The 23,011-nt window shown below is 40.7% G+C and overlaps 2 protein-coding genes across 4 annotated transcripts in view; both read left to right on the top strand.

The window, feature by feature from the left end:
• Nucleotides 1-2,697, top strand: part of acsl6 (acyl-CoA synthetase long chain family member 6) — a 46,727-nt gene extending 44,030 nt beyond the window's left edge. Inside the window, exons 20-21 of the mRNA XM_050034175.1 lie at nt 61-132; nt 783-2,697. Of these exons, the coding sequence (XP_049890132.1) occupies nt 61-132; nt 783-923 (213 nt within the window). The 3' untranslated portion in view covers nt 924-2,697. The remainder of the gene's footprint in view (nt 1-60; nt 133-782) is intronic.
• Nucleotides 2,698-9,717: 7,020 nt separating this feature from the next.
• fnip1 (folliculin interacting protein 1) overlaps nt 9,718-23,011 on the top strand; it is a 43,136-nt gene continuing 29,842 nt past the window's right edge. For 2 of the 3 annotated variants that reach the window (XM_050041491.1, XM_050041493.1), the window contains exon 1: nt 9,718-9,897. In XM_050041491.1, the coding sequence (XP_049897448.1) occupies nt 9,806-9,897 (92 nt within the window). In that variant the 5' untranslated portion in view covers nt 9,718-9,805. Of the gene's footprint in view, nt 9,898-20,023; nt 20,149-23,011 lie in introns of those variants that run through there. The other variant, XM_050041492.1, reaches the window with a different exon arrangement.

A 23,011-nucleotide genomic window follows, 5' to 3' on the forward strand; every position in this document is an offset into this window, starting at 1 on the left:
AAAATAAGAGCTGAAAGCAACGAGGAACTACGGAAAACAACTCTCTCCTTTTGTCAACAGGAATTGAAAAAGGCAGTGCTTGAAGATTTGGTGCGTCTGGGCAAGGCCAGTGGCCTCCACTCTTTTGAACAGGTTGGTGGGCCGATATATGTTTGGGTCTGAGGCAAAAGCAGCAAATATTTGGTCTGCTTTTTGCTGTAGCTGTATTTTTCTTATTATTTTTAGAGAACATGTAAAACTAGAATGGCAGTTGGAGAGCGCAGACCTATCCGACAACCTATCTGGTGGTGTTAATGAAAGTGCCCTGTAATTTGGATCTGGTCCAAAATGTATGGATTCTTCCACTAGATTTCATGAAAATTTGGGCCTGTAATGTTTTTCCATAATCCTGCTGACAAATAAACAAACCGAACCGAGAACTGAACCTCCTTGGCGGTGGTAATAACCTTGGTCTCAAAGCTACAGCACAAATTGCTCCAGTTGAGCCTCTCTGTAAAGTAGTGGTGTAGAGTAGTGAATCATTTATATTGTATTTTTGGCAAATGGGCTCTCATTATATTAAAAATTAATCAAGGTAAAATCAGCCGAATAAAAGAGAGAGTTACATAGGTGCTTGTTTCCTTAGCAGAGAAATGCTAAGACTTGTGTCATCTGTAATAACATCACAGTAATGTGTACCTTTTATTCTTTAAGTTACATCAGCTAAGAAGCTTGGTGGAGACTCTCAAGAACCTTGGTGTTCATCAACATCTTCTCCAATCTGTCCCATTTAACTTTCAAAGGTGAAGAACATCTACATCCACAACGAGATGTTCTCTATTGTAAACGGCCTCCTGACCCCGACGCTAAAGGCCAAGAGACCGGAGCTGAGGGAGTTCTTCAAGGAGAAGATCGACCGCCTATACAGCAGCATCTCCATGTGAAGGCCGACAGACCTCATTTTCCTTCAAGCATCTTTGATCTGCTTTGACCATTGACCTGCAGTGGGACAAAGTTGTGACACCTTAGACTTAACGTGCTTTGGGAAAGCAAGAAGCCAAACCTGTCCCTCCTGTGGAAGATTTAAAATGCCTGAATGAAAACAAATCAAAGAAATAAAGTGAAATACAATAACCACATACACCCGAAAGCATATGTTAAAATAATTTCTGTTATCATCATTATTATTATCATGGTAGTGAATTTTTCATGCTGCATAAAAACAAATCACGTAAGAAAACAAAGTAGTACATTACAGTGTTGCTCAGCAGAGGGCAGTATAAACCTGCCAACACTTAAAACAAAGTGCTGTTACTAGTTGACATGAGGGGAGGTCCAACAGAGCTTTTTCTTTTTTGAAATGGAAACAGAATGTATATGCCTAAATTGTATTTCACTTTGTTTCTTTGATTTGTTATCTTCTTATTTCATTTTAAATTTCCCAGACATTGCTACGTGCTACCCACCTATACAAACCATCAAACACTCTGTCCCAGGCAGCAGAAAATCATCAGCACATTTATGTTGAGCAATCCACTCCTACTTCCCTTCTGTCCGCTTCTCCCCTCTTCTCCATCAGTTTAAACCCCCCCACCAGCCAAACACAACCTAACTCCACAGTTGTACGACAGCAAGTGTGATGTCTTTGTGTGTAGTGTAGCTCAAGGAGATGTCTTGCTGATACCTTGTGGGAAAGTAATGGACTTCATCTTCAGTGGAAAACAGATTTTCCTTTCATCGAACAAGCTGCTGACAGCAGTGCCACCGAGCAGGGCCTGACAAAGATTATACTCTTAACCCAGACATTGTGCAATTTGACCAAAACCTCACCCTGATGTTAGAGGTCAGAATGAAGGTAGAGGGAGTAGCAGCTCCTGCCTTACAAATCATTGCTGTCTGCGATTCTCCATGTAGAGCATCTTGATGTCTTTAGCCACATGCAAATCACAGTTCATGTCATGTATCCACGCATTCAGTAAGTCACCTCTACATGGACGTGATCAGCAGTTTAGCATGCATGCTCCTTGTTTACGTGAAGGACTGGCCCACTGTAACAATCATCAATGTTCACGCTCTACAGTCAGTTCTATCACAGCTTTCTCTACATCCATCCTTGCACAAATAGTATGTCAGGTAAAAGACTTCAAAAAAAAAAAGAGATGATGCAAAACCAGGGCTCAGGGCAATGCATGCAGTTTGCCCTGCAATGCTGGCACCGTTAGCATTTGACTTGAAAACGATGAGTATTTCTTTGTGGCCATTACTAGCAGGTTGTACGCAGCTGCCACTGCTGCTAGTGCAAGGCTTTGTAATGTAGGCAGAGCTGATCAGTTCCACTCACTGGAGGAAAATAGGACCACCATTGACTTTTAAACAAGATAATACTTTTTATTTGGAGGGTTTACTCATAGAAGTAATGTATAGGCTTTTTAAGTTGATTACCGTCCCAAAGCATAAACAATGTGGATGTACATAAATGAGGACAGCTAGATGTAAGCATATTTATTAAATCAATGGTTTGAATGGATTTTTTTTCTCTCTTTTTGCGTGTAGTGAGATGAATTGTACTTATTTATTTATCTATTCTGCTGTAAAATGGAATCAGCACCATATCCTTGTAATGATTGAGTGCAGCAATAGGGATGAGGGTGGTTGGGGAATAGGACAAGGGTGATGAAATAAAAGATATTCTGGAATGATTTTAAAATAGTGTCTTGTTTCTGTTTTCTTTCATGGTGTTTTCAATACTACTATTTGCATACAGGTTTTATTTTGAAAGGTTTTCCTGAAAATACAGGCTACTGTTTAGAGGCTGGCACTAATTTGACTCCATTACAAGTCAAAGCACTGCATTTAATGTCATCTCTGAGTAAAAGTATGAAAGTATTATCAGCTAACTGTACTTGAAGTATCAAAAGTAAAAGCACTCTATAATAAAATGACAGACATATTCTTGCATTTTAAATCATTAGATTGTTAATACTGGTGCATAAGTAGCATTACAGGTGGGTGTTTAGTCCATTGGTTCCCAACATGGGGATTAAAAGCTCACAAAATAAATCTGAGTGAAATGAGAGAGAACAAAAGAAGACACAGTTTTTGTTTTTATATATTGTAACATTCTTTAATCTGTGCTCTTTTGTGAAATGTTTTTAACTCTTATGCTTCAAAACAACCATGCTATATAAAAGAAACCATTTGAGAAGTTTAGAGAGAGAAATAAGTCTTACAAGGAACTTCAAACGATAAGAAGCTTTTTGGTATTGGGCCACCTAGTAAAAAGATTGGGAACAACTCGTGTAACCATACCATACCATACCATACCATACCAATTTATTTATATAGCACATTTAAAACAACAGAGCTGAGACCAAAGTGTTTTACAAGTAAAAGAAAAAACAGGTAACAACGCACAATCACAACTCATAAATAAGAAACATACACAGCGTCACATGAAGAACACCAGTCACTCAGGCTGTGCTTGAAAAAGCCAAAGAATAAAAATGTGTCTTGAGGCGTGATTTAAACATCTGCAGAGTGGGGGCTTGCCTAACATGCAGAGGCAGCTCGTTCCAAAGTTTTGGAGCTGCCACTGTGCAGAGGCAGCTCGTTCCAAAGTTTTGGAGCTGCCACTGCGAAAGCTTGATTTCCCCTGAGCTTCAGCCTGGATTTAGGGACAGCTAGGAGAAGCTGATCGGAGGACCTGAGGGACCTTAGAGGGACATAGGGTTCTAGCAGGTTGGAGAGGTAGATGGGTGCCAAGCCTTTAAGGCACTTGAAAGCAAACAGCAGAATTTTGAAATCAATCCTATAGCGCATAAGCAGTGTAAGCTATGTATTGTATTTTATTATATGTTTTTATGTGAAGGGTTATTTTGAAAAACAGCTCAAGCTGTCAAATACATGCAGTGGAGTAAAATATGCAATATTTCCTTCTGGAGTAGAAATATAAAATAAAATGGAAATACTCAAGTAAAAGACAGGGGATGGTTGTAACAGCACCACTTTCACCAAGACCGGATGACCTATGACCCCTTTCTTCCTGACCTTGCATGTGAAATTTCATTGCGGTGTAAAAAGGTAGGTTTTACAGCCAAATTACTGATTTTCAAGCAGGAAAGTAGTATACTTAGTATACTTTCTGGAGCAAATCTATATTTTGATCAGTACTGATACTGTTGAAATTAGAATTATGTATATTATATTAGAGAGTAGTCTCTTAGTTAAAATATGAGGCATTTCATCTTTGATCATTTCAAACCACCATGCTGCTACAGCAACTAAACACTGGCTGAAAGAGGCAGGGATGGTTGTGACTCATTTTATGAAAGTGTTACAATGACAGCTAAAAACATTTTCTCCATCTATCTTACTCCTCTTCTCAGCATGCCACAGTAGGTGGTGAAAAGGAACCTGATAGGGGTGTGCTTGAGGCAGGGAAAGACAGTAAGGTCTCTCCCCAAATAATACTCTATCTGCTGTGTGGCATTGAGAAGATGCTGCAAAAAATGAATAGAAATAAATAAATACAAAACATCAACGACAGATGATCAATGCAGCTGCCCTGTGTTCACAGCAGTCATAAAGTTTTCAGTGTGTTTGTATTTTATAGGCTATTTATGTGTATTTTTTGTAACTGTGTAATTTTGAATTCTTCACTCTTATTGTTACAGCTTACCTCAGTAATGGGGTTCAGCTGTAACAATGAAACTCCTTGTATTTGACATAAATTAATGACTTATATGATATAGTTGGATAAGTTTTAAAAGCTGCTATTTGTACTCGACAAATACGGTTACTTTGGGCCAAAATTTGAGAGCCCTAACGTAAATATTCAGCAAGTTGGTGCTGAGATAGAAAGTATTACAGCCATCCGGGTCTCAAACTGTACTTCAATAGACCTACTTGAGTAAATGTATAGGTACTTTCTTATATATCTTGTTATTAATACAACTATTTCCACTTCTGATATGCGCCAACTGTTGTCACTTATACTTTCCGTTATTGGAATCGTCATCAGCTGATTGACTCCACAGGTGTGCTCGTTGCTAGGCGACACACGGAGAGCTCAGTGGAAAAGTTTCAGTGTCTTTAGCATCCACCGTCGCTCCTTTAGTCTTTACAATATAACATTAGGCCCTGTACATTTAGGATAAAGTGTTAGCAACAGTTCCTCTAGTGTAACACAGGATAGCGTCTGTTTCGTACCGCATTTTGGACATTAATTTCATTCCGCAATGCGTCCACACAAGACCCGAGTAAGAGTCAGTCGTCACATTGGATTACCTAACAAAAGAGATACACCAGTGAAACCAGCACTGAGCACCAGAGAAAGTAAGGGGAAAACACTGTAGCTATAAATGGCACTGACAATGATATTTTCTCTATAAAAATATTTTCCCACGGTATATTGGCGAACTATTGAGCCTAACTTACTAGCCCACTAATCAGTTTAGTTTCCTGTTTAGTCTCCTGTCCTTTGCTCAGTTACTAAGGTATTTCATTGTAAAATTAATAGACTGTGGGCTAAATATTACTTTGTTTGTCAAAATTCATTTGTTTCTCAATTTAGTTTTTGACTACCCTACTTAATTCTGTTTATATTGTATCAGTGCATTAGGAGAAATGTATTTGGACTAGTCAATGTAGGTAAATTAATTAGCCTTGCTGCATCTTGGTACTATCTACAGTATTTAGCCTACCTTAAAAAACCTGCAGGCAAAGTTGTTATAGTTTAGTATTTTTCATTACTTTTTATTTTGTTTTTAATGTTTGTTTTCAGTTTATCTCAGTTGGTTTGCTAATGTAATTTTAGTTTTTACAGTTTAATTTTTATTGGTTTTAGTATTAAATTAAGTGGGGTTTTTTAAGTTTATAATATAGGTGGTAGGCCTATTTGTCAAGGGCAAAATTGAGGAAGTTTCAGATGGGTATTACCATACAAACAACACTTTGTGAAGCCAATTGACTCACAGTCATGCAGATATCTCACTCAATCTCAATAAACATGCAAGTTTGCCTCCTCGTGCCAATTTGAACAAACTGACAAAGACTAAAACAAAATTTATTTTCTGTATATATTTTTTTAATTTTATTTTATTGTAGTGCGCTTTTTAAGTACACTATTGTTTCAGTTGGTTTGCATTTTTTTCTTGAGTGTAGTTTTTATTTTTATTTAACTTTTTTTTTTATTTCACACATAGTTTTAGTTTTAGATTGATTTTATTTAACTATGTTAACCTTGTTTTAGAGTTCAGGAGAGTTCTTCCCAGCAGGCATTATGAAGCATTTCCAGAGGAACCTGAGGTGGAGAAGATGAATGTCCCCACTGTCAAACCAACCAACTCAATGTTGGTGAGTATCTATCTACCTATCTAAACTATGTTCTCTACATGGGAAGGATAAAGGGCGTAGTATGAGGTAGGGGGCCTGGTTTGTTTGCTTTAAACAACCCTCTCAGTTCACACAGTTCATCTCATATTTCTGAAAATCTACAATTTTCATTTCAGCTTCTTTCAAGGTTTCTCAAACTTTTTTACTCTCTCCTCATTTTCAATTTTTATCTTTTACGCACAGACAAGCACTAAGCCTGTCCACTGCAACTCTGTGTTACACTTGAGCGGCCCTGCATTGACTGAAAACCCCAGAGACAAAGCCGTGTTGCCTGCTGCGCCAGCTAATAAAAAATCTGGCCACCGAGTGTCACCAGCAGGTCCCCCGACTCCTGAGGAGCCAGAGGCTTTTAAAGGTGGTGAAATGCCAGTTAAAGGAAAAGAGCAAAACTTGACTGTGACTCTGGAGAGCATCACGTCTTCTAGCATGGAGTCGGACACAACTTTCAGCTCTGAGGATGAAGATGAGGAAGACTGCTACTCTGCCTCGACAACTTCCAGCAGTCTTCCATCCCCTGAGATCTTTAGAAGGGAGAGCAATGGTGTGTGTCCATTTCTGATTATCCATATGTAACCTTACATACCAGAAGGTAAGGTTATTCTGTTCTAGTTTTTAATCTCTCCTCTCTTCACTCCTCTCCTCAGTGGAAACATTGACTTTCCCGATTAAGGAGGAGCTGCTGGATCTCCATCTTCACATCAAAAACTCCACATTGTTGGATGTGAGCCATGCTCAGAGCATCCACATGCATCAGCCGCCCAACCTCTCTAACATCACTGGTAAATCCCACACACAGCAGAGAAGGTATTTTATTTGGCTAGTGCACTGATAATTAGACCCCCGCTAATTAGGTCTGCATAACATGGACAGAATCAAATATCACAATATATTTGACCACATACCTTGATATCAATGCTGCAACGATATTCTAGGGTTGACTATTGGTGCTTTCATAAAATATTTTTGATAAATAATCATCTGTAGTGTGGATATATTGACTAAGTGTGTAAAGGCAAATTATTGAACAGCTAGAACAGTCTGTGAAGTTCAGAAAATCACATCACTTTACTGTAATGCAGCCTTTAAAACCAGGAAAAGACAGTACTTAGAGTATAACAATATCCATAACCTAAGACAATATCTAGTCTCACATCACCATATCGATATAATGTGAATATATTGCCCCTTCAGCCAATAACTAATTGAAGTGTTAAAATGATTTCAAGGTTTTAATTTCTGTAGTAACTTAAGGTATGATCTTGGTAGTCTGATGGGATTCAAATTTTAAACTCATGAATATTAAGCATTAGTATGTAGCCTAATTTAAACAGCCTGCAGTCGTCTGATAAGAACTAAACCTTTGTCTGCAGATTCCTCTACCATTATCCCTGAGAAGAACTGTGACATCAAGTAAGTTTGTCAATTTCTTCTTGGCAAAGTCACTCAACATGCACCATTTAGTGGAGTCGATTCCTAATCTGTCTTCAGTGCTCAGTTGGAATCATGCCACTAACACAGAAAGATTTACTAACCAGCATTTACTGTTTATGACCAAACTTGTTCAATCACTGTCTTTTCTCTTTGAAGCAAAAACAGAGTACCTGAAGCTGAGAACAAAATATATACAGACTCATTTAAATCAGGTAAAGAATCACAGAGTGAGACATGTATCTTAATCGGATTGCACAATGACCAAATGCTCCAAATAATAACGTAATATAATGATTTTGTTTTTCATTCTGCAGAGACGGCCTTCAAGTTGAAAACCCCATCCAAAGTAAGAAACCCTGGTTATCTACTCCATCCAAAATATGATGTACACCATTTAATTAAAATAATCAAAGTAAGAGGGACGATGTTCATTGTCAATTATAATTTTGCTCCCTCAGCTCACCAACAGAAAGCCCATTGTGTACAAAAAGAAGGTGTGGTTCAAAAGCCCCATCATTGCTGAGACCTTTAAAGCAAAACTCACCCCAGTCACCAAATTAACCATTCACAGCTCCAGTGAGCCGGCCAAAACATCCAGCCCGACTGAGCACATGAAGCCAGACACAGGCACACCCAGAACGGGTGAGCTCAGTTCTAAGGAAGAGGAATTACAACAAATGGTGACGCTGAAAAGGCCTGTAAAGAATAGCCCGGGGGAAGCCAAGTTCTTTGACTTTATCAATGAAAGTGACAGGGATGCGTTCTTTAAGGGGATGAGGGACAGGTGTGTCAAACTTAAAAGTGCTCCTTTGTTTCCTCTCGTAGCTCCTGGGTACACAGATTAGCCTGCAGGGGCAAAGATCTGGGCTTTCTCCCGTAATCAAAGAGATTTGTATGTAAAATATCCTGTAAAAGATTAATCTGAGTACTTCAAAACAAGGTGTCACGACTCAGAAGTGTGTGAGGCTAAATGTCGAAATGAAATGTGATGCACTTAAAAATATACAGGGAATTCAAAGAGATGCCACACACTGACAGATGTATAGACTGATGGTGCAGATATAGTGTAAGTGACCCTTCAACCTCCATTGCATCTTAGCCTTTATTTTTATTGCAGAACCTACTGTATTAAACTGTTGCTCAAGTACATCTGGCTACAAAAATGCACTTTTTAATGTATTAATTCAACGTACTAGCAGTGAAACCAGGACCTGATGTCCTTTTTAAATGTTGCATGACTACGTGCTGTCCAACAAGTGTGTGGTGCAAAATGGCCACTAGATGTCAGAGCTGTATCCTCTTACATAGCCATCTTTTCTCTTCTAACAATAATTGTTTTTCATTTTTTTTGTGTGGAATATATATGTTGTGTGTGTTTCTCTGTATTTGTATTTACTTTCAGCATATGTGTCAATGCCACACGCCCCTAATCTAAGTGTTTAATGTAAGATAAAAGTTAAGATGTAAGTTTGTTTTACTTTGCTGTTTTCTGTATGTGTGAGTAAAATGTATTTCTACAAAAAAGTCAAAGTAAATGTGCAAAATAAATTAATGTACAGTAGGTTTCATAGCTTAAATAAATAATTATTTCTGGATACTACTGTGTGTTTGTTTTGCACAATTCTTGCTTCTGCACTTAACTCACTTCTCATGCGTGTGTTTTAAGGATCTTCGGCCGTGTGTTTTAATCATCCCAGCAGACGCACTTGTATGATTTCTGTGCATAAATTACATGCTGTCACGATTCCCGACAAAACATCAACACAGCGAATCCACTGACCACGTGGTACCGGGCCAAAAATACCAGCCAATCAGATAATTTGTAGTAGCAGCAGGGCCCGGTGAGCCAATCAGAAAAATGTAGTGGGTTACCAAGCAGCTCCCGTGACTAATGCCTGTCATATGACTGTGACACCCATGGAGACAGTTACAAGGAACAAGATTTGCTCTCGGATTTGAAAAGAAAAAGAGACCTTCTGTACCGAATTTAATTTGGTACAAAATGCCTCCGACTCTCTTCCAGAAACTTTTCAACAAGAGAAATGCGTTTTCTTCGCCGCCCCCGAGATGTAGCAAAGAGGACCCCGCTTTCAGGTAGCTATTTTGTTTGTTTGTGTGTGTGTGTGTACGCTGTGTGTCTGGTTTGTGTGTGTAAGATTGTACATTAACGTTATTTACGACTTTCGCTCCGCTGTCTGGGAGCATGACAGAGTTGTTGACGTGGTGAATATTCTGGACTCGCAGCCACTTCACGAATTAACGCCGTGTAGTTCTGTGAATGTGGAATGGTTGGAGCAAAGTGTGGGGACAGTCAACGGTTGTGCCTGTTGTTGGTGAGGTTAGCTAACATGCTAATGCTAGCTACCAGACGCTAGCGGGGCTGCTGCACGCCGCGTTGTCTCCTGTTGGGACTCGACTTGCCTCACTGGCTAGCACTTTTTCCGCCTTTACACAATTATTACAGCTCCTTTGCTGTAATTAATAAAGTGTTAATAAGTTAATTATAACGGCGTCCTCTCTTCCTGAAGCGTGGTTTATCGCTATCGTCGTTTAGAAGTTGCAATGTCCTCCTTTCCCCTTTGTCTCCCCAGTGTCCCCCCTTTGTGTTTCTTTGCAGTTAAGCCTGCGTGGTATTAAGACAACAAGGAGGCAGCCGAGGCAGTACAGCCATGCTCTTTTGTCGCTTATCGTGAGCTATTCCCCTGATAACTTGGAACAAAGTACAGCTGGCTTGCCTCTCAGTCCTGCGACGGTACTGTACTCATCGTCAGTGCCGTCAGACAGCAGAGGAGGACACAGTGTGCTCTGTGTTGGAGCACATGTGATCATCCCAGTCGGTCATTGATGACAGACAGATCCACTGCAAACCGGGCTGCAGCCTTTATAAACATACTATAGTGTGAGGATGAAGAATGTTAAATAAAATCTGCAATCAGTTGTGTTCAAAGCGACCAATATGGTGTATCGTTTTACGGAAATATACAAGTCACATGTCTGATTTACACCGGTGATGCCCAGCTCAAACGAAAGATATTAAGTCCTGATATTGTACGAAACACTGCACTGGTGTAAACTAGACAAATACCTCCATATTTCTCCTTAATGCCAGTGATGCTTAGAACAAATGCAAGATAATATATTCATATTTTTGTACTTATCACTGCACTAGTTGCAGTCTACATCTACAAAGCAGATGAGTGGGAGTTGCTTCAATTTCAAATGCAGAAGACAGAACACCATCGTTGATTTCTAGCCTTAAACCTCTCATGTTATGCCTGTTTTAAAGAAATGCACGATTATTGTTGCATTAGGCATGTTGTAAACCAGCCATTGTCCAACACTGATAAACTTACCAAGTTATTGTGCATCCTTAGCAGATGGCACTGCTGGTTCTAAAATATATTGCATCTAGTGGAAGAATAATTGCCCATAATTGTTTTTAAGTTCATAATGGCAGTCTGTGCAGGTGAAGTGTGACGTGTAATGTCACTATAAGCAGCGCAAATACTTGCTATTGCAGTGTCCTAAGGCTGAATTCAATCTGACTGCAGTAACGCATCATTGAGCTGGCGAGTAGGATACTCTATACTCCCTGAGTTGATTTGCAGTTTCCCCGTGTATGTTCCTACACACATTCTGGGTCAGGGTCAAGTCTGCCACCAAGGGGAAAGTGCCCTTTTTAAGTTTTAAATACACTTGCATTGGAAAATGTTGCCCCGGGCCCGTCACCTGTGGTGGATATATTTACCGAAGGACCTGAAAGCTCACCTCCTCGTGGTGCTACTTGCACTTTGGCCCACGTTTGTTCCAGTGCACGTTCCATGGTCATAAAGGTGCCCTGCGCCCACTGATATAAATGCTGTGTGTGTGTGGTTGGCTGGCTGGCTTCAATCCTAGAGCAAAGAGGCAGGCAGCAGGCATTTCTGTTAACTCAGTGGTCAGCTGTGCTCTTCATACTTCTGGCATGAGTTCCCCATTCATCAGGGATGAATTGCTCGGGAGAGGGCAGAACTGTGTGAAGACAAAGGCAAGGAGAAGGAGAGATGGATGGTGAGGACACTTGGCTGGTAGCAGGAAAAGGCTAGAAAACATAGTTGAAGAGATGAGGGATTGTGGGGAATGAGAGGGTTTGTTTTAAAAGTGTATGTGTCTGATAGACTGTAAAAAGATGGGAAAGGTTGAGTACATCCAGGTCGAAGAAAAGAATAGAAGATGGGAGATGGGAATATAATAGAAAGCAGAGAGGAGAGTTTGGGTGGTCAGGAATTTAGCAGGCAAAGTTTGACGATGGACAGATGAGAGGAAAGGATGAGGTAAGACGTGGACTGTGGTGATGAATGACTTTCACAGTACTCATGAATGTTTTAAAAACTGCAGCTTGTATTTATTTGCACTCAGGACTGCTTCTGTAAGAGAGCAGATATTATGAATTGAGCTGGCTGGGTACGGTGTTACAAACCATCTCAAGTAAGACTTTGAAAACACTCACGTCAACACCTCTGGCTCTCCCAGAATAATGCTGTCCCTGATGAAAATGATAAAACAAGTAGAGCTCCCATATGTTTCACCTCAACAAAAACCTTCCACAGCCAAATACTTACATGAGCCTTAACTTGTCACTAAGAGGTCAGAGAGTGTGTGTGTTCAGGATGATGAAAATGATAAACTTCACATCAGGGAATCAGGAAACCACTAATTTGTACAGCACACTTTGTAATACTTTGCAGCCCCTGAGCTGTGAGAGTTGCATATATTTCTTGAGTGCATTTTGAATTACTTTTAGTATATTTTGCTATCTAAAATTGATGGATCATTTATTTAACATCCAAATAACAACAACCCAAAAAGCCCAACAAGTGTTGTCCACCATAAAACCATCAGAGATCTAACTGGGTTCTATGCTAGCAAAAGCCTCACATGTGATGAATAAAAAAAGTTTTGCTGTTGTGCAACCCCGTTGACCTGCATAATGCATCACCAAAGCTCTGTCACAGCACAGCACTGTGCCCTCCAGAATACCACAGAGGGCAGCAGGTTGGCTGACCCTCGGAGGAAAGCCTAAAAAGCCTCTCCGGTTTCCCTGGCTGCAGCACCTGACCAGGGACAGCATACTGTACATTACACTGAGAGCTCCTGGCTCATCCTGTAGCCAGTCAGAGGCTTGACCGCCAGCCAATAGCTTTGTCCTCCCCACCCACAGCCAGACTGCTTTTCCTGGCTGCCCCCTGCCACCGCTGCCTGCTGAGGAAACTTCCCTCTTGACCTGCGCCATACAACTCAATATAGCTGTGTTTGTGCTGAGATACGAGGGTGTGTGTGTGTGTGTGTCAGTAAGAGAGAGGATGGGATGGGTGTGGGCCGATGTTTTTTTGTTTTCACACACCATTTTATAAACCCTCAAAACCCAAATCAGATGAGTTTAAAAAGGGCTAAAGTGAAGTATTTCTTTTGTGATTTTATACAAATGAGGTGATAGTGATTGACTAAGCATTGTGCTGTTAGGATGAACATTTTACTTTGCAGTTTTATGTATAGCTTGTTAGACCCATATCACAGTCTTTCTAAATGAGAAACTGTGAAAACATGTTATTTCATAAGCCAGCCAATAGATTTTACCTGACTCACATTGCAATTTGGAGTTGGTATGAAATGTGTATTACTCTGGAAAAAAAGCTAAAACCTTGTGGTGAATTTAAAATATGGATTAGATTCTACTAGATTATATTTGAGAGAGAAAGGTGATACACCACATCAGGTTTATTCATAGTGATGCTTTTTCCTTGACAGATTACAGGAAAAGTAGTGTTTCAGGTTCCTGATTGGCGTGGTGTCCGTCCTCCACTGCGTGCTTTCATAACCCAGGGTGTCATGTGAGGCTTTCATCAATCTCAGGCTGTCATGTTTGTGGGACGATCACATGGCTGCGTTCTCAGTCACTGGCATAAAGAGTTGGATAAGAGCAGATAGGCGTGTGTGTGTGTGTCTGCTTGCCTCACACTCAGTACTTTTATGACTTGTGCATACTCAAAGCATGTTAGTGTCATGGATTCATATATATGCTGTATATTATAGCTCTGCATTCCAAGGCTGCTCTCTTCTGTCTGTGTGCGTGCGTGTGCTTGTGTGCGTGTGTGTGAATGCTACAAGCCTGCCAGGGTTCTGTAAAGACAGCGGCTGTCATCAGGTTCCTATCAGGGCTATTTTAAGTGGCCACACTCGGGCTTCTCAGAACTGCAGGGTCATGGTAAAGATATAGTTTTACGTAAAAGCTGCACACACATCACACACACACAGTAGCATGCTGGTGAGTGCTTGTATATCAGCTTAACATCTAGTTAGGCCTGCTTGTCCTCTTACTTTGTGAAGACATCAGTTCAAGCACTGCCTGTGTTACACACACTGCCGGTTATTGCGATGCTCTGGGTTTATAGTTCTTTGTTGTCGATTATTGTCTGGCTGTTGGCCATTCTAGACTGTAGTAAACTGGCATATGATATGATGACCAATCAACACATGACAAACAGAGAACTTGCCAAGTAAATTGAATGTTAAGTCATTATTTTTTTGACGCGTTTCTGCAGCTTCAACTCTTTCCAGTATCACAATAATCATCACGTTTGTTGCTGATCAGTTTCCAGTTTCACAGCTAATGCTGATACATGATACTGTGGGCAGCAGCACCTCACAAACGGCGCAAAGATAAAGTGCAACGCATACTACTGACTGCCGACTGTGTTGCTCTACAAATGATGTTAACTATTATGCAGTTTACGTACATTCCACATCCAGTCTCCTTCATTGTGACTCTGCTGTTTGTCTGGAGTTGGGTACACTGCATACTCTAATTAGTCCACGTTATACAGTACTTTGGTTCCTAACACATTTGTTATTTAGCTAGTATTAATGTTCACACAAATAGATGCAGGTATGGTGTACCTTTTTTAAATTTCAACAGGAGAAATGACTTCACTGGATGGTTTATTTAGCTGTTGTTCAGTGGCATTGATTTTCTGCTTTTCATGCTGATTTATTGATTAGGTTAATGAAGCAATTGAGCTGCTTACTGAATGCCCAAAAAGCAATTTGAACTCTTCAATGTAGAGATCTTTGTGCGACCCTCAATTTAAAAACTCAAAGGGAAATTGGGGGCAAGGAGAGAAAACACAAGCCCATAATTTGAGAATACCTTCTCCTAAGATAAGACCTATCTCTTCTCTAGGACCATTCGCTATTGAAAGGGCTGCATTGTAGAACATTGTTTCTGCCTACCTTGGTTCTGTCGTTTACAGTAAACACCAGTGAGGATTTACCTCTAATCTTTGTCCAAGCTTTTGCCCCCATATTTACGTTTCTGTCCATTTGTTTTCACTGCAATGACCTATTCTGTAAGTGTGTCTTCAGAGTATGGTAAGGTGCTTTGGACGACAACTTCCATCCTAAAGGAATACGGGATGCTCATTGCCTTGAAGGTAAATTTATGAATAAAACGTGCACATTCAACCTTGTTTAGTAAATCGCAAAACTCTTATCAGCACGGGGCAGACAAAGTCACGCAGCATCGAACGTCCATAGATAATCAGCAGCGTCTGTTGGGATCCTGAAAGTCAAACCAAAAAGTCACATCACCTAATTAGCCTACTTTCAGTTTAGATGAGAACAAGAGAAATGACAGGGAAGGAGGTGGTGTGACAGAGAGGCAGGATGTGCTGACAGACAGCAATCACTTTGCTTTAAGGTTGATCTGTTCATCACGTCTATCATATGACACTTTCTGTCCCTTTGATTGCTAACTGGAAGAAAGAGGAAAGAAAAGTTTTATATTCATTCTACGCATTATGGAGGCAAATCTGCTTTTCACCTTGAAAGCAAAATCGATCTCCCACTCTAATTTCCACATAGTTTCCGCCACTCCTGTTCAGCCTTATGATGCGTTCATGTGATTCTTTGTAAGACACAGTCATACACTCATTACTCTCATCACTCCCTTTCTGTCATGTGTTGCTGATTCAGAAGTTGTGACACAGAAGTAAGCCAAAGTGTACACATAGTCATGAGAATACAGGCATACATACACACACAGTGTAAAGACAAACACATTATATATAAATATAGCTTGTTTCAACACTTTACAGGGAATTCCAGCCATAAAAATCCCTGTGGTGTTTTTAAAGAATATACACTAACTGCTCTTCTTCAACTAGCGTCTTTAGGATATATACTAACAGTTCTTTGTCTCTTGTCTACAACCACTGTGACTTGGACTTCTTTTGACAGTGAAAATGTACAGCTTGATTCCAGCTGATATGAGCCTCTATTTGAACGTAGCTGTGAGCGCAATAACCTCAGGGCGTTGTTGCATCTCCACCAAGTCAGAGTCATGTGATTACAGGAATGCAGAAGTCCTTAATGCAGCATAACCAGCAGGTATGCAGGCAGTCAGGTGCTTTCAGACCATGTGGGCCAGTTCCTTGAGGGAGTTGCTGTTTACTAGAACTTAGGCAGTGCAATATAATTGTTAGCTCAAGGAAGTGGAGCAGTTGTGTCACTGTGACGTGGACTATATTGTGTTTCACCCTGTATAAATTAGGACTTGGCCTCTCCTGCAGCAAAGGCGTGTTCCCTCCATTAGGGGTTAATTTTCAGCCCATATAGCATTACACAGGTACAGCAATCTCTACATGGAAGGTTTTAAATTTGACAAGCAGGCAGGCCGTGGGAAGTATTCGCATGCATGTGCAATTCTGAGACTGTACGTGCAGAAAGTGCCCCCACAAGGCTGCAGATAACCCAAAGATTAGATGTGATTACTGTGCCTCTGTGTCACTCCGTTGATGCATATCGAGTAGTAGTAGAGCACTTCCATCATGGGAAAGTACCATGACAGCTCACAACGAGCTACTGCTTGCAATCAACAGTGCAGCTGGGACTCATACATGAGTATTAAGCCTGTGATGCATCTTTTGCGAATGTGCAGGGACCAGACGCGTGGCAAAACACACTCAGTTGCAATGCAATCAGTTTAAGAGTGTTGAGATATCAGTTTGGCACTACTGCTGTGCAATGTTCTCTTGGGACAGGTCACCTCAGCAGTCATCGCCTACAGAGCAGTCTGCCCTTATGGAAAACAAGCCGTAATTCATTCAGATTATTCCTTATGTTATATGCATGTATTGTGCTCGGTGTTAGTGGCTTTCACCTCTCTTGCCCCTTTATACTGTCTGTCTGATCAACATCTGTCAAACCACCTGCACTGGTTTACAACACAGGGGCCTGCAGTGAAACCGTAACTACCCTAGGCTGGTACAAGACTTTACAAGTTAAATGTGATGATGCAACCCAGCAAAGCATGTTGGTGAGAACGCTAGATGATTGATTTCTTTCTGTAGTAATGTTGTCATTTATGTAATTGATGTACAGTCAAAAATCTATTTTATCTGTAATGAAATAGATTTTGACTGTACACCAATACGCTGAGCGTCGGCTGTTGCCTGCAGCAGAAATGGCATAAAAATGCCTTTAAAAATACCGTGTTGAGGCTTGACCCATCAGAAACCTCTGTCACACACAGCCGGAAGAACGTCACACAGCTTGGACCGAGGGGATATTTATGTAACTGTCTCTCTGTCTCTGACAAACACTAACACACACACACACACACACACACACACACATACACATACACATACACATACACATACACAGATGTTCCAGTGGCAGTGGAGAGAGAGTGAGGGCTCGTTGAGGTCACTAAGTCGGCTGATGTCAGACTCACTGCAGTCAAGGAACATGATTGCTTTCTGGTCACCTTTTCTCAGTATACACCTCAGCCAGGAGCAGCTGTGGATGCTTTTTTTCCTGAGTGTTGCAGACTGTATCGCTGTCAAATGAAATCATTTTTCTTGTTTCTCCACGAATCAGAGATTAGTATCAACATATGTGGCTCCCTTTGGTATGCAATTGAAATTCTCAGTGCATCACAGTGGATGCCCTACTTGGGTGTACTTTAATGTTCCCTAAAACCATTTTTTTGCACTACTATATTACAATAACAGCGTCTATGGGAACATAAATGGTGTTAAGTAAGGTGTTGTGGGTGTTAGTAATAGTAGTTATCAAGGTGTATAAGCTAAGAAGAGCTTCAACTGAAGCCAGAAATATAAAATACAACCACACTTGCAGTATATGTCAGCTACATTTGGCATCTTACTGATAGAATTAGATGTTGATATATTGTTATCTTCTTGTTGCAGTCTAGTCCTAGTGATTTTTACTTAGGCTGTTAATTAAGCCTAGAGATTATGGCTTCACTCTTAAAGTCGAAGATTTGAATCATCAGTCAGAGACTCCTCGGTCGACCGAGATACTTAGTAAGTCGAACGTTCCCCTTTTTTTGTCAGTCATTGTGCAGTGTAGGTCTTTCACTCCCCAAAATAAGCTGCAGAGTGGGTGCTTCTCACTTTCACGCTGCTCTCCGGTACAGCCAGCTGCAGACCCATACCCAGATTGAGTCTGCGTGAGACGGAGGCAGCTGCCTGAAGCAGAAGAGGCTTTGCCTGGTCAGGCTCTAAGATAGTGTTATCGTCAGCCTTCTGCTTCGAATTAGTGAATTAACAGCTCACAAAAAAATCTAATACAATACAGTCTCTGGCTTTTGTTTGATGTTTAGTGTCAGCAAAAATATGTTGTTGCACAGTTCCAATGTGTTATTTGCATAGTTAGCATGCATTAGCTCGGAAGGCTAACTTAGCTTGTTTACTATATTTCGTGAATATCACTGTCACCCTGAACGTCCCGCCGAACTTCGTTCAAACTTTCAAACTCTGTAACTTTGTATTAATAGACACATCTGATTTGACTGACATAACAACAAATTGGATACAGCCCAACTTGACATGTTAAATTTGTATTATTGAATGTTCAAATATCTCAGAGACACAAATGTATGCCTCCTGCAGCCAGCCTGTCTTGCTAGTATCACTGCATAATATGTGAAAATGGCCCATTTTGGTGACACTATTTTGATCTGAAATGATTCATGACCATCCTGATGATGTGAGCTCAACATTCTGTTTCACTCTCTGTATTACTCTGGACTTGGTGCCGCCCCTAACACTTGGCAGAGAGTACTCGTCTTGACAGCCAATCAGCGTAATAAAACACAGGGGAGCGTTTTCTTCATCACCAATGGAGTCAGTTGATAAATCAAGCTTTTGCCAAATCAAGTCGGAAGAACAGCGACGACGTCTTCCCCCAAGAAACCCCGCGAAAGCATGCACTTGTTCTTGTTTACTTGTTGTTATTGACTCTATTTCTGCAATAGCTTCATTTATTGCTGTGTTTACTAATGTTAGAGTTAGTACTTGTGGGGAGCCACCATTACTGTCCTGAAAGCTGCGGCCTGCATTTCATGTCATCAGCTACAACGCAGTCCCTGATTGGCTGCTTACTTTGCCATCTATGGTTTGGATCCCTCATTGGCTGTGATTGGATTTTAATTTCTGGAATGTTTTTGGGGCCGCATTGAGTCCAGACTAATACAGAGAATGAAACAGAATGTTGAGCTCACGTCTTTGGGATGGTCTGACCAAGCTACCCTTTTTAAAAAAAAAAAACGTTTTCAACTTCCTGGAAGAGTAATGCATTTTTAGGTTCCTGTAGTAATGAAATGATGAGGCGTCAAACTTCAGACCTAACCCAAAATCCCCAATTGCATGATAACCCATTGAGTTTTTCGGCAGATCTGTGTAAAGTTTCAGTTCTGTGACTTGCTGCTCACTTTCCTACTTTGCTACAGACTTTAGTAAGCTGCCACTTGTAACACACCTAACCATTTCTCACAGTACTGACCACCATTCATGTATTTGTAAAGGAAGAATTAAAGAGGAATCAACAAGCTTTCACTTGAAAGAGTCTGGTTTCTTTAAGCTGTTTGTTTGCCTGCTCTTTCCTCTAAGACTTCTTTGTCAAGAGGACGAAGTGTACATTTACGTATTCTTGTTTTAAATTTATGGAAGACCGAATGATAGAAAGAAGCGGAGGGGGGACACAAGGGAGAGCGGAACAAAAAGAGAGGGATTAAGAAACAACACACAAACACATCCCCCACTGTCACTCTCTTATCACAGTGCTTTGTGGCAGTCAGCAGTCCGGGGCTTGCTGCTGTTGCTGCCTCTGTACTGTCCAGCACACAGTGCTCCTGCGATCACCTGACAGTCTCATGTTGTTGTGTGAATTTAGTTCACCGCTATTCTTAGACCCTGCTTTGGCTGGGAGAGGAGAGGAGAGAGGAATAGAGAGAGAGGGAGAGGGCCGGGGAAAGACTGGCAGACTTGCAATGATGCCCAGGTAGGAGACGCTAATATTTAACCAGGCTTACGTGCATCCAAGTGGGCATGGTAGTGTTGGTCAAAGGAGGTTTGTTTGTGTTGTTGTGTCTTTTAGGTTTGGTCTTCTGCCTAAGTGTTGGCAACCTGTGGACAGCACTTGCAGTTTGAGGTAGTCCTGCCGTAGTTTTAAAGATTGATTCTGTCATTCGAGGTCGGTGTTATGTAATGAAGCTTAGCGTTTGTGATGAAGCTCATCTTTTTGTTTGTGGATGTGGGAGAGAGAAACTGTGTGGCTTTGTGGTATTAGGGTGGAGTTAAAAGCGTTTCTGATTTACATTTCTGTGATCTCAGATTGGAAAACTTTTGTTCAGGAAGAAGGTGAATCATTTAGAAATGCCAAGGCCCTGCTTGTTGTCGTCTTGGCATTTGAAATGTAACCTAAATAAAACTGTCGTCAGGGATTTTTTTAAAATTCTAAGATCAACAGGTTGTTTGGAAATGAAAACCTATATGTGAGAGAATTTTTGAGTCATTTTTGGTTCAGACAATCGAGGTCAAAGCAGTACAAGTATGTAACAGTCATGAAGTCATGTGCTGCTTTTATGAATGACTCCCCTCTCTTCTGTCAGCGCTGTGACTGTCACAAGCTCACTGATGGGATACTTCCTCCTTTGCTCTCATTCTGCCTTGTCTTTCTTTCAAATGCTTTTCTGTCTGCCAGATGTTTTTGTGTTTCTGTTTTTGTATGACCTTTTCTCTTCATATCTAAACTCAGCTGGTTTTCTGTCTATTAACCTTAGCTGCATTTTCTCATTCAACGGTCTTATTTTCTTCAGTTGTCCCCAGCTTTTGTTCTTTTCGCTTCTTTACTTTAGGAAACATTTTTCACTATGTGTTTGCTGCTGCTGATGAAAGGGCTCCTTCTTTTTTTGCAGTCTTTCTAGCTTTCTGTCCTGTGTTTATTCCTTCTTCCGTGCATCTCTCACTCTGTGTTTTCTCTCTGTTATGTTTAAAACAAAGGGAGCAGTGAACTTGGTGTCAAATTATGCAGATCTCCTCTGGGCTGATCTGAAAACAACAACACTTCGTCTTATTTTTGGAATTGTTGCACCCACATTTGATCAGATCATGCAACTTTTGAGCAGCTTTAGTTTTTGTTAATTTAAAATTGTATTAGAACAACTTTCAGAAGGTTAAATCAGTTATTGATAGTTGCAAAAACTCTTTCAGAGATTGTTTCTGCAAGAATTTTATTTATCTGTCTTCTGTCAACTGAAACACGTAAAGATACACATAAGCTGAACACATGAAAACCAACAGCAAAGTCACATTTATAAATAAACCAGTCATGAAAGGTAGTAGTCCAGTTGCAAGGAGGCATGTGACAGACTAAAACGACCGCCTGATGTGTAATCTTACACACAAGTCTGTGAGCTGAATATCGACCCAGCCTCAAACAATGCAATTAGAGATCATTATGTAGGCCAGGCAGGCATTACGCCACCCATTTAACATTCAGACTGGGTAAGAGGTTAGGTCTTCCCTCAGATATGAACCAGAGGGGAAGATGTTTTTGCAGTGTGATCCAACATTTACTTCGATTAACTGTTGGTCTAAACAAAAGAGTAGTATCTTACTTGCGTTTAAACCAAGCAAACCCTGGTTAGACGATGTATGTTGAGTGATTAATCAATGACAAGTCAACACATAACTGTATTAGTCTTTAAGTAGAATAAGATGACAGTCTGTTGGAAGTTTCTCGCAAGTTAATGTTTTTTTTCTTGAGCATATTGTCAGAAAATCTTCCAAGCAACCTGGGACTAGCATACCAATAACCTTGCAATTATGTATGAAGAACCTGCGTAGCGCGACTCCACCAGTGTACCCTGGAAAATAAACCCAAGTGTCAACAAATGGTGCATGTTTTTGGTTTGTGAGAAGAACTTGTTACATGCCTAAGAGGTCAGTAATACTTGAGCTAGGTCCACAGGGGCCCAATGGAGCCTCCTATGCAGATGGAGTCTGCGTTACCAGCAACAGGAAGACACAAGGTGGTAAATATTATTCTGAATGTGTGTCTGACAGAGACAGAGACAGGTGTCTGTCTGCTAGATATCCTGCAGACACAATGAAAGTGGCATTATTCTGCAGTTTCAGCATTGGCTTGACCTCAAGGCAACCCCTGTTTCGTCTAACAGGTTTTTTTTTAATACCAAAAGCCACTTCAATAATAGTTTAACATTTTAATGTAACAGCTATGATACGCCTCTATTGTTAAGCCACCTCAGGAAGTGTTGACACTGCCAGCGAGGTTAGCTAATGTTACCAAAGTTTGACTCAGTATATTTTATCTACTTTTTAAATCTGAAAGTCGTCTTAACTATATAAGACAATTGTATGCAATGGCATGCAGTGAAATGTGGCTCCTTTTGTTAAATGCCCACAAAGCCTCATTTAAATTCAGATGGTGGTTTTGGTGCATATTGGCAGGCAACAGGCTCAATCCTTAAGCTACAGGATTGAGTGCTGGAGATGTTTCCATGCAGAAATGGTGAAGCAGCTCATTGTGCAGTGTTGCTCCAATCAGTCCCCCAAAAAGTTGCTCTTTTATGATTGCCCCTTAAGGCCCTGTCTGACAATGACTTTGGTGTGACAACTAAACACTGCCACAGGCTGTAGCACATGACTCCCTCCCTCCTACTCCCCGCAAGGCTGAATCATTTTGCCTCCAAGAATGCTGGCCATACTTTGACACCAGTGTTTGGTAAATGGAAGCTCACATGCATGGCAATGTACACATGGACTCTCTCTCTCTCTGTCTCTCTCTCTCACTCACATTCACACACACACACACACACACACACACACACACACACACACAC

Source organism: Epinephelus moara, chromosome 3 (assembly GCF_006386435.1).
Source record: "Epinephelus moara isolate mb chromosome 3, YSFRI_EMoa_1.0, whole genome shotgun sequence".
Classification (NCBI taxonomy): Eukaryota; Metazoa; Chordata; class Actinopteri; order Perciformes; family Serranidae; genus Epinephelus; species Epinephelus moara.